Here is a 12,799-nt window from a genome sequence, read left to right on the forward strand (position 1 = left end):
GTAATTTTCGGGCGTACGTTTTTGGGAGCACAACACTTGCCTAGACCTCGTGCTCAGCTGCATTGAAAAAGCTGGCCTTGTATTGAATTAAAAAAAGTGCCACTTTGGCGAGCGACAGACATTGGTGTTAGGACATCTCGTCGACAAAGATGGCATTAGACCTGACCCACAAAAGACAGCGGCCGTTGAATCGTTCGAGCGTCCTAAATCTGTGAAATAACTGCGGAGCTTCATCGGGCTCTGCTCGCATTTCCGCCGGTTCATACCCAAGTTTGCGGATGTCGTTCTCCCCCTGACGAGCCTTCTACGCAAGAACAGCCAGTTTCAGTGGACCTTCGAGTGCGATGCCGCTTTTCACAAGCTGAAGCGTTTGTTAACTTCGCAGCCAATACTTCGGCACTTCAATCCTTCGTCGCCCACGGAAATTCACACAGACGCAAGTGGCATCGGTATCGGTGCCGTTCTCGTTCAGCGTTCTGGCAAGAAGGAACACGTTGTGGCGTACGCAAGTCGTTCTTTAAGCAAGCCTGAGCGCAACTACACAGTGACCGATCAGGAATGCCTAGCGGTAGTCTTTGCCGTGCAACGGTTTCGCTCATGCATCTATGGTCGCCCGTTCACTATCGTCACAGATCACCATTCCCTGTGTTGGCTGGTCAACCTTCGTGACCCATCCGGCCGCCTCGCACGATGGGCCATTCGTTTGCAAGAACATGTCTTCACCATTTCATACAAGACTGGCCGTCTACACGCTGATGCGGATTGCCTCTCCAGAATGCCGCTACCATCGACAGATTGTGAAGGCGATAACTTTGACCACCTTATCGTTTCTCTGTCATCTGGCTTTCCCGATGCCGTGACTTTCGCCGCTGAGCAGCGTAATGACCCAAGCTTGAAAGCTCTCTTCCCTGGAGCGAGAAATTCATTAAGCGAAGGCCGATTTTGCGTCCGAAATGGTCTTCTTTACCAGAGAAACTTGTCCACGACGGGCGCCCGCTTTCTGCTGGTTGTTCCTGCGTCTCTCCAAACGTCTGTTCTGCGTCTCACGCATGATGACCCCACTTCTGGCCATCTAGGCACCGCACGAACACTTAGTCGCACGAAAGAGCGGTTCTATTGGCTGAAAATGAGCAAAAAAATTAAGAACAACGTGGCCAGCTGTACGCAGTGCCAGAGCCACAAGCGGCCCTCCTCGGGTCCAGTTGGTCACCTGCAACCTGTAAAGCCTCCCGGTTCCCCTTTTGAAAAGGTCGGCATTGATCTGGTGGGACCATTTCCACGCTCCTCAAAAGGTAACCGGTAGATAATTGTATGCGCCGACTACCTGACGCGGTACTGCGAGACGGCTGCCTTATGCTCCGGCATGGCAGTCCAGGTTTCGGAGTTCCTGTTGAATTCAGTCATCCTCCGACACGGACCTCCTCGCGTGATAATAAGTGACCGTGGACGACAATTTACCGCTGATATTGTCGAATCATTACTTCATTTGAGTGCTTCCAAGTCCCGACACTCAACTGCGTATCATCCACAAAATAACGGTCTCACCGAGCGCACAAACCGAACGTTGATCAACATGTTGTCAATGTACATCGCCTCTGACCACAAAAACTGGGGTGAAGTTTTACCATTCGTGACGTACGCCATTCAACACGTCGAAACACGAAACGACAGGCTACAGCCCTTTCTATCTGCTCTACGCTCGCTCACCTCAACATACGCTGGGCACTATCTTTCCTTTTGTCGTCCATGACGATTTAACAATTGCGGAAACTTTGTGTCGTGCGGAAGAGACACGTCGACTTGCCTGCCTACGTACACTGGCAGCGCAAGAGTCCTCCAAAACTCGCTACGACAGTCAACATAGGCATGTAACCTATGCCCCCAGTGATCTAGTGTGGGTGTGGACCCCAATACGCAGACTTGGCTTGAGCCGAAAGCTACTGGCACGCTACGCCGGTTCTTTCATGATACTTCATCGTCTCAGCGAGGTCAACTATAAAATTGCACGTGTCACCACTAGTGGCCGATGTTCATGCAAGACAGAGGTGACGCGTGTTGCCCGCCTGAAGCCGTTTACACGAAGGATGCAAGAATAACTCGCCCAGAGGGCTTCGTCTGAGACCGAAGGAATGAAGAGAAGTATCACTACCAGGAAAAACAAGGGAAGCGCGGGTAGAGAATGAAGACAACGTTGCCGCCACTGCGATCCTTCTGAGTGGGTATATATATATATATATATATATATATGAGATCTAACAGACACATATATATATATATATATATATATATATATATATATATATATATATATATATATATATATATATATATATATATGAGATCTAACAGACAGTAATGCCAAGGAATGTACAGGGGAAGTTATTAGAACCAATAGAATGTAAATAAGAAGAAAGAAGAAAGAAAAGTGCATGAAAAAATAACCTGCTCACGGCTGGTTATTTTTTCATCCACTTTTCTTTCTTCTTATTTACATTCTATTGGTTCTAATAACTTCCCCTGTACATTCCTTGGCATTACTGTCTGTTAGATCTCATTAATATTGTGTTAAAACACGGAAAATGAGCCCTTAGGTATACACTTCTTTCCCTTATATATATATATATATATATATATATATATATATATATATATATATATATATATATATATATATATCTGTGTGTGTGAGAGAGAGAGAGAGATCATGAAATGAAGTTTGTATACCAACGAAAGCAAGTGTTTCGTTATTAACACATTAAGTAAGAATGAATAGCGATTACACTTAAGTTGACAAGGAGCATTGACATGCAAGGTCAGAATCACGTGTTACTAGTATTTATACAGGCACTCCGTTTCGTGTTGCAGCAACGAAAATTGTAGTAAACGTTCACGATAGACTGTTACTAGAAGAAAAATTTAGCTGAAGGTCAATTGCTTGCTTGACAGTGTTCGGCCGCGCATGGTTGGTGTGTAGCTTAATGCGAAATAAACCCTTAGTCTTGTCATCTCTTTGGCGCAGCGAAATCCGCCGCACCCAGCTACACATCGTGCAACTTATGACCCAATACAAGATATGTTTAACGCCGTAATTGAAATATTGATTGGTTAAACAGAATGATACAGCATAAGTGACAAATAGTATGTAATTCCTATAGCAGTTTTTGGTACCTGTAATAACGGGGAGTGCTTAACAAAGGAGCGTTACATGGGTTTTGGTGCTTTGCCAAAGGCTGCAACTAACACAACGATCGTTTAAACGAAGGTGTGCTTAGTTAGGTTTTAACTGCGACAATTGTTACAGAGACTGTGATACTTACTGAGCGGCTCGAGACAGAACCGCATTGCCTTGTCTCAAAGGTTGCCTGATAAAGAAAAAAAAAGCATGCGTGCTTAATATTATATTCAAACGAGGACTGAGGAGTGTCAGAGGCACCCAACCGACCCATCCTCAGAATATCGTTCGCATTGTAAGGGATCGCGTATATAGTCAGCGTTTACAAGCACATGAACAAGAGAGTTGCATCGTATTCGCTATGATACAGCATTAACGATCGATCAGATGAAATACTCAACATGCACAGCAAAAAAGCATTCCTTGTATGAAAGAATGACCTCGTGTCTTATGATATAGGGTCATACACCTAATCCACCAGCACCGAGAGAACAGTACCTTTTGGGCTATTACAACTATGACCAATGAGGGAATGCTACAGTGCGATGAGCTGGTTCTAGGTCAGGAAAAAGAAAGAAAGAAAGAAAGAAAGAAAAGAAAGAAAGAAAGAAAGAAAGAAAGAAAGAAAGAAAGAAAGAAAGAAACAAAGACCGCGTTCTGATTCACCATACCCGCGTGTGTGCTTTCTCTTCACCAGGCCATCCCTCCTGTCCGAATGCCCTATGTCTAAGCTTATCGCATCACAAGATCAATAGAAACTAAAGGACCCAGAGGATGGCACGTTAATGGACTCCCCAGAATCTTCTTCGCGTTCTCACAAAACAACTCAATAAATGAATGAGAGAGGAGAGCGGGAGAGAGGGGGGTTAGGGCACGGGCGCACGGTGCTGGAGAACTACTCTGCTGCAATCAAGATTGCATAGGGCTCTTTCGCGCAGCTGTTTTTCACAACCAAATACATTTGTACCACGCTGACGTGCTCCACCATGCCATTACTGCTTATGAAGCTTCGAATAGGCTTCAGGTGCCAAGACCAAAAACATAGTCACTTCTGATGACATCACTGCTCCTTATTTACACTTAGTATTCCAAGAAGTGTGTCAGGATGGGGTTTCAGCAGAGTCATTATAAACTGCACACCAGAGCTGCGATAGAAAAATGAGATTAAAAAAAGCAGAAACAGGTATACAGTTGCGCTTTCACAAACGGTGCAAGGGGGCTTCAGCTAGGTGCAAAAAGCAAAGTCCATGACGCGAGAAGCCGTGCGATGATTTAAAAAAAAAACGGCCACGCTTCGTTCGCGAGAGCAAATGTAGATGAATACTGCGAGTCAACTGATATACTTGCAAAAGCTTACACACAGCCTTCTTTTGTAACAATAAATGTTGCTCTATAAAAATAGTCTCCAAACGTTTGACGTTATGCTGTGGGCCCGTGTACTCAGATTTAGGTGCACCTTAAAGAACCTCGGGTGGTCGAAATTCCCGGAACCCTCCATCTCTCATAATTGTGTGGTGGTTTTGGGACGTTAAACCCCTCATATAAATATATCAACGTTTGATGCAAGCTGCAGATATTACTACAGCATGCGCTGTTATATGCGATGGAAGAAAGTGATCCCCCGTTTCAAAAGTACGCATATAATCCCCTCCAAATTTTTTTCGACTGCTAGTTAGTGAGATAACTATCGACGAAAAGCGGCAACTTCATTTGTGAATTAATGACCCGTTAAATCCCACATCGCGAACGGGAGCGGTGCTCGCGAATTAAGTCCTCGACGATAAAAGCGAGTGCCTGTTATAATATCTCTACGAAGCTTCTTTATGGAGTGTGATTAGCACATTTACAAGTTCACGGGTGACGCACACACGATGCATAGATGGGCTACGTACGCAGATTAGTTGAGAAATTTACCAATTTCTTGGTTGGAAAGCTCTTAATTTAAAGAATACTTAACAGTCCTAATAGAAAGGGGAAAAAATGTGTTCATGATGGTATACTTGCAAAGAACCTATATGAACGACCATCTCGTTTACTTGGGCTTTAGTCACCACTCTTGTGCCATTCCGAATGAATACTCAATGTACGAAAAAGAAAAGCCGTTCAAGATAAGACGTTGGCCCTTACATGGGAAACATAAAGGACACATGAGTTTTGAAGAAGGATTAGTAATTTACGTCCATTTTTTTTCGTTCGCCAGCCAGCGATTCTGATCAGCTGAATGAAGCGCCATACACTGGCTAAAGGTGCCGTCAGAGCATGAAGCACATGGGTTAGCTAAGCTGTGATATATAAGCTCATGTTGAGCGTTCAAGATTACATAACAATTATCTTCAAGCTGGGAAACATAAGTTAAGCGTCGTGTGCCACACCCGCCTTGAACAATTATAGTGCCAGGGGGTTTGGCCACTCTTATTAACACCGGATGGCTAAATTGATTGATATAGAGACGCAAAAGTCTGTAGACTATGTTTAGTTTCCTGATAGCACCTGACAATGGTGGTGTTCTCGTAAGCCTATAGAGTATACTACCGCGCAGAACAATATATGTCATCGATTAGCGGCTTTTTCGTTTTTCGGGGGCGTTCTATCGGGCTTGGAAAGATCATAAATAGTGCACACCGAGAAACATGGCTCTATGCTGAAATTTCTCAGTGGCGCCTACAATTTGGTCATCAACACTTTCTCTCAGCTCAGCAGAACACGAAAAATATGGCCAGACTATATCCCCAATCAGTGGGTAAACAATATTACCATGGTTCTGCGTAGCAACGTATCATTTACATAAATATTGTTATTAGTTATTGCGCGAGCTACACGAGATGCGCCACCCTCAGTATTCGCTTATAACTTACCACTTATTTATAAGCTCTCACTTATGAGCTATACCGCGCTGACCACAATAGTGGTTACCGTGTTGGGCGAAGGTTCAATCACAATTAACCAATGGGTGAAGCTTCAATCACAATTAACACCGATCCAATTCACACCTATGGGCGATGGTTCAATCTCAATTCACGGCAGTTGATCAGCTGCCGGGAACTGAACTTCGGTTCAACTGAATTATAAGCAGGACCGTGCACTCAGACATATATGTGCATTGAAGAATTCCGATGGTAAAAATTATTCTCGAGCGCCGCTGATTGATTGATTCATTGATATGTGAGGTTTAACGTCCCAAAACCACCATATGATCATGAGAGACGACATAGTGGAAGACTCCGGAAATTTCTACCACCTGGGGTTCTTTAACGTGCCCCCAAATCTGAGTACACGGGCCTACAACATTTCCGCCTCCATCGGAAATGCAGCCGCCGCATCCGGGATTCGATCCCGCGACGTGCGGGTCAGCAGCCGAGTACCTAAGCCACTATACCACCGTGGCGGGGCATTCTCGAGCCCCGCATGCACACCATTGTGCATGCGGGGTCATTTTGGCCCGCAATATGACAATTAACGCTAACTTAACGCAGGCCTGCAATAATGCAGCTGATATGGCATAGTGACATTCTCTTTATAGATCTTTGCCAATCGTCCGACTGCCTTACTTGTCTATCACCGGTAATGACAGTTGGACACTTGTGAGCGCGATAGCAATAGCAACCATACAGTGAACTGATTGATTGCGTCATACGGGACCACCCATATGCGCTATAACCTCTAACGTGTCCGTGCATGATCCGTATTACTGCAGTTGATGCTTACCTCCCGGCTCGCTTCTTGAGAGGCGGAGTCGGAGGTTTGGGGGTGAGGAACAAGGCCAGCTTCTTCTTTTCACGCCTGAAGAAAAAAGTTTTCAGTCAGTCACGTGCTGCAACGCATGCAAATACAGCCGCAAAGGATTGCGATACTTTCAAGTCCACATGCCTATGTGTCAGAATTAAAGATAGGTTACGCTGATTTACAGGTGCACTTTCGGGCACGTAATCACTTCCCCACTACTGAGTGCATAATGAGAACCAATAAGAGGTGCAACAAGGTGACGGTTGACACCGGCAAAGGTAGAAGTGGTTTTGAAAATAGAAGTAGACGAAACCATGCTTACGTTACTGCTTGTCTTTGATGTCGGCGCCGTTGTGCAGAGTTAGTCCTGCTTTGATAATGGTCAGCACGTTGCAACTCAAATTGGACGCATTGCGAAACACCTGCAGCAGGCCCCATACTCGCTTACACTCTGTGTCATTCATGTTAGTTCAAGGGTTCCGAACAACTCCAAGCAGTCATCGAATGACCCGACTATCGAGGTTTATATTGCCTCCGAAATTGATTTCCACAAAAATGTCACGAATACTTCATGTACCAGTGATGTTAAGGGAATCCGTCCTATACGCTTTGGGCGCTGCCTCTGTCCTCTCTCCGCGACGAGCGCGCTGGAAGCTACACAGCGAGAAGTGACACTAGGGAAAGAAATTACGTCAGCACGAGTCGTGACTTTGTGGAAGCATGACGATCACACGATCGCTCTTTCTCGCTGTGATTTCGGCCCGGGCTATTGCGGCAATTGAGTAATGCTATCAGACTATGCAGCAAGGCACCGGCACGTGGCGGCACCTCGTGGCAAGAAGCACGTCCGACCCAAACGCCGCTCTTCATTTATCTCGGCTGTTTCGCCAATGTCATGCTGTGTGCTGCCCAATGACGACCGAACTGCTGATTATCGCAGCGCAGATCAAAGCAAGCACAGGTTTCTCTACGAAAAAGTGGTAGCTTCGCGCTCCACTCTTCTTGCCGGTGTTAAGGTTGGGAAGGAAGGAACGCTGGAGGATACGGAAAACAAAACGGGGGTTTATGACATCATTTACACATATTTACAGAAAAGAAGGGTTAGTGGTTTTACAAACCACGAGCGTGGTGGTTGAACGATACATAGTTCAGAGCAAGGTTCAGAGCAACGTCCCGCACTCTGCCTCGTCGTTTTATGCCCTGTCGGGCTCCTCCTCTCCGAGTCGAACACCAATCACGCACATACAGGTGAGGGGGGCGAGCAATCAAGGTCCACGTGAACACTGCACTGTGGTGGTGCCAGCAGGGCTCTTCCGCGTCATGTGTGTGCCGCCACTCGAGAGTTCCCACGATCCTGGCAGCATACTTCAAAGGGTCCGCCGATTTTGTTCGCTCAATTAGCGGGGTGATTTGCGGTGGCCGTCAGTCTCCTCCAGGAAGAGGCTGTCTTTGTTGGCCTCTCTCGAATGGTTAACGACGTCTTGGCGACACGACGTCTCGTCCTCCGGCTAGCACGTACAATGCCTGACGAGCATAGGCAGTCGGCCGGTCGGCTTGGTGAATGGGGATCAAAAGGGAGCGCCGCTCCTCGGTCAGCTCCGGCGCCGGCCACGCCAGCCCGCCTGTCACCCGACGAGTCGACGAGGTCATCAGTAACGCTGCTGCTCGAAGGGACGACCAAAGGGTCCGCACTTGAAGGACGGGACTCGCCTCTGCCCGCCGCCTGGTCTGGATAATCACTCAAATACTTGACAGCGTCCGTCAGACTGGGCGCCGAAGGGATTGAGAGACGAATCTCCAGGCCAAACCTAACAGCTCCTCCGCCACCAGGAAAATCTCGGCTGGCCAGCGCTCCCAACAGCTGGGCACGAAGAGAATGGGTGGTGACGAGGACGATGGCCTGGCTTTTCTCTCTCCAGCTGCGAACTAGAAACCAACTCCCAATCCAGCTCACAATGACTGACAACAGCAAGGCGAACCACACAACACAATACCATGCTGCAGTCAAGCACATTGGACCCGCTTACAACCCTCCAGGCTTCTCGAAACACAAACAAAAGAGAAACCTGTACGCTAAAATTTTGAAACAATTTTGTGCCGCCAAAGTTACAACAATCATGGATGTGGAGATGCTTATTAAAGATGGAACAAATTGCCGTGTGAGAAAAGCACACAAAGGCAAACACAATTTGGCCCCATATAACCGTAATTCCAATTTTACAAAACTAGCTTTCTCCTACCACCCGCACTACTAAGTTGTAACAGACATTTAATTTCATGACTAACATGAAATACAACTACCTAAATTACACGCAAAGGCAGCCCGAACCCACGAAAGGTAATTGTGCGCATTCTTCCTTTTCTAATACTTAACGTAGTCGTGAGTGCCTACTTGTAGGACGCCCTGACGTCAATGAAAACTTACTCGCAGCAGATCAAACTGCGTCCTATAAATCCTAGAACTGTATGTCTAGCCTCAAAATTTGGTTAACGCCATGCTCTCAGCTCAAGTGATCATATAATCCTTATAAGCAATCACTAACACAACAAAATGAAGTAAACCTGGTGTACTAACACGCTCATTTGCTGGATGTAGTTTCATGTCAGCCCCTGTTTTTAAAGAACGCACATGACTTTGCTGTGCGCTCTAGCACGACATCTTACTCTCATGCCACGAGCGCTAGCATACCAACACGCACCTAACCATAGGCGATATCTCTCTCACCTAGGTATCCTCAAACCCTCATTTGAACGTAAATTTTTTCAAGATATCGAACTGTGTAAATCCTTAAAACGCATCTCTAATCTCAACGTTCGATATAACATAACGCTCAGCGAAAGAATTCACCTGATCCCTGAGCACATACTAAAATAACAAAGGGAAATGCAACTCGTGTACTAACACGCTCATTTGCTGGATGTAGTTTCATGTCAGCCCATGTTTTTAAAGAACGCACATTGCTGTGCGCCCTAGCACGACATCATACTCTCATCCAAAGAGCGTCAGCACACCAATCGCACACCTAACCATAGGCCATTTCCCTGTAACACAACTAAAACACGTACAATGCTTTTTAAAAAAAAATCTGGAAGAGAAGACCTGCTGCTACACGAACTAGCTGGGGAGATGACAAAGGAACACTACTTTAAAACCAAAATTAAGCAAACAAACATGCTTCTAAGAAAATTCCTTTGTCACTCTCTCCAGCTTACAGCTGTCCCTCATCTCAATCGCACACGCGGCGGTCGCGGCCTTGCGGGATTGCGAGGACGCCCGAGGCAACAACGTGCACGTGCTACCCGCTGAACGGCAGCGTTACGCCTCATTTGCGATTTCGGTCGACCTCTGTCAATCCTGCCGAGGGAACCCGAGCAATGCAAGGCAAAGAGTGACGGTGTCCTATTTGGTCTAGCCGAGCGGTGTTTAGCTATTGTGGTCTTTCTTCTAGGACCACGTCGACACTCTTTTCCGTGAAAAGCTTTAATTAGAATCTCCACCGCGCATACCGTCGGGGGGACTCGCGCTGTACACTACCAGTTCGCCGCTTGTACCTTACTGCACGACACAAAGACCTTGTTGTTGAACTGGCCGATGACTTACCCTGGGCTCGTTCGCCCGGCCGAACGCCGCCTTTTATATTCCTTAGTCGTTCCGCTTTCTTGCGGCAACGTTTGCGACCATTTCCCCCACTACTAGGAGGTTCGCCTCGGGTGGCGTCATCGGTTGTTCTACAGCTTAATGGTGTTTCTGCACCACCTGCCACATTACTTTGGCAGTTCCATTTCCTAGCATTAGCCCCGTGTACATGAGGCCCGTGTACATGGACGCGACGGGGGCGGGCTGAGTTGAGTGGCGGGTTCAGCTTACTCGACGCGCCCGAGTTTATATGGACTCGCACGGACGAGTTGAGGTGAGCGGTGATCGCAGCGACGCTTTGCGTCGAGGCTAGCCGAAAGCCCGTCTTCCGCTACCGGTTTCCGCTCCTCCAAGCCTGCGCTCTTGCCGCTGTGGGCTGCGGTTGTTTACGCAGTTGTCACTCCGCCACCGCGATGGCTGTCTTGGTATTTTTCCTCAGTTTGCACCAGCTGTACTTTATGGTTGTGTTGGTGTCTTGGCTAACACTGCACAACGCGATGGCAGCAGTGGTTCTGTTGCGGCACAGCGCTCACCGCAGGCGTATCCGCAGCCTGACGCACCGTCCCCTGTTCACCCCTGGCTGGTCTCTCCAGGAATTGGCCGCACCGAATATAAATAATATTTTCTCGCGTAAAACAAAGATTCGTATTAAACTTACAGAAATAAATATCGTTTCTGCACCCTTTGAAATGATCCAAATTGTATATTTTTTATATGGAACGCCACACAGACCGATAAGTGCCTGAACATGAACAATATTGCAAATTTTCCAAAGTTCATGTGCCAGCGCTCCCAAACTACTGTCTTCGCGACTCGTGTTTTTCCCCCACTTACCGTCAACAATGCAAGCAAGCTATGCAGCTGCGTTGTCTCTGGAAAAGTTGAAAAGCTGTAAAAATTTCTGACTTTGGTCAAGAACACTGCATTGCTTCCCCGCAAAGCACATTAACATACACTAGTGGTGAATGCGTTTTAACAAGGAAATGCGGTTCTTTTCCTACCGACTAGAATCGTTTTATCGTGCTGCGTATAATATTTCACTTTTTCGAAGTTTCGTCGCAACCTAACTGCCACCATATTTAAGAAATTAAAATTTTCTTTAGAAAATTGATTCCAAAAATGAATAGTGTAGTAAAGCGACCAACCATTACTTTTTAGAGTGTAATCGTAGATCGTCTAGCGTACTGTCTGGGATATTTGGCGTGGAACGACCTTCATCTCCTCCGAAACCCGAACACTAAACCCGAAAAAACGTTCGAAATGCCTAAGTCCATTCAGGGATTCATGAAACACGAATTAAAAAGAGCGAAACCAACGCTGGACTACGCTTTTCCTCTGGGGGAAATTACATGTATTGGTAAAGGCACCTAGTTTTTGTGATAAATTCAATTTACACCACTTGCAAAAAAACCAAAACAAAACTTACAAAGAATAAAATACCCGAAAGTATTTGCCTTTTCATAGTCGAACCTGGCTGTGAAGAACGCAAAATAAATGCAAGCGGAGTTGGAATGCTGCGCATTAGTAGACAATTCTGTGAATTTACGCAAACGTATTCTGATGGCGAGGTGACCAGAAACTTTACTAAAGCGTTCATGTGCACGTATTTGAGATTTCTGGCGCACAAGCCGATTTCCTGCTACGGGCTGAGCAAAATAGCCGGTCGTGAGAACGATAACCAACAAGCTCTCGTAGGACGTGCCAAGCAAGATTTAAACGTAAAAGTGATCTGCATTTACCGCGTAACAGAACGATGTCCTCCGCGCGTACCGGTCGACAGAGAAAGAGCAACGTCGGAGTTATGGGGACAGGGGAAGCGGAGACCGCGACGGGCGGGAGAGGTCACGAGCCGTCAACTCAGCGCGACCGGTTATACATGCCCTTTCTGAGCGCGGCGAGTTCGGTGAACCTACCCCCTGTCTCCGGGTCGACGGGACTCGCCGCGACGACTCTCCGCCCCGACGCGTCCGCTTATACATGGGGAGGGCGAGTCCAGAAAACCTGTTTATTTCGACTCAACGCGCCCTCGTCGGGTCAATGTAAACGGGCCTATTGTTGCCATGTCGCGCCGATTCACCTGTCTTAACTTGGTACTCACGCACCCAACTAACCTGGCGCCTCCCATTTGACTTCATTTGCAAAGGACCCGCTGTTCCCTTTTCTTTCGTCCGGCAGTTCAGACGCATACAAATGAACTTTGACGCTGACGCAAAATGCCTAGTCCTGCTTGCTGCGCTAATAGGCTTCAAACTTTTCTGAACATGCGT

General features: G+C 46.8%; 1 protein-coding gene across 6 annotated transcripts in view; it reads right to left on the bottom strand.

Annotated features, from left to right (window-relative positions):
• The window catches only part of LOC142813963 (uncharacterized), a 37,388-nt gene that overhangs the window by 20,958 nt on the left and 3,631 nt on the right, over positions 1 to 12,799 (bottom strand). For all 6 annotated transcript variants that reach the window (XM_075891923.1, XM_075891921.1, XM_075891922.1 and 3 more), the window contains exons 2-3: positions 6,878 to 6,952; positions 3,318 to 3,362 (exon numbers count right to left, since the gene is read on the bottom strand). In XM_075891923.1, coding sequence (XP_075748038.1) covers positions 3,318 to 3,362; positions 6,878 to 6,952 — 120 coding nt within the window. The remainder of the gene's footprint in view (positions 1 to 3,317; positions 3,363 to 6,877; positions 6,953 to 12,799) is intronic.

The sequence above is a fragment of the Rhipicephalus microplus genome, chromosome 4, assembly GCF_043290135.1.
Source record: "Rhipicephalus microplus isolate Deutch F79 chromosome 4, USDA_Rmic, whole genome shotgun sequence".
In the NCBI taxonomy this organism is placed as follows: domain Eukaryota; kingdom Metazoa; phylum Arthropoda; class Arachnida; order Ixodida; family Ixodidae; genus Rhipicephalus; species Rhipicephalus microplus.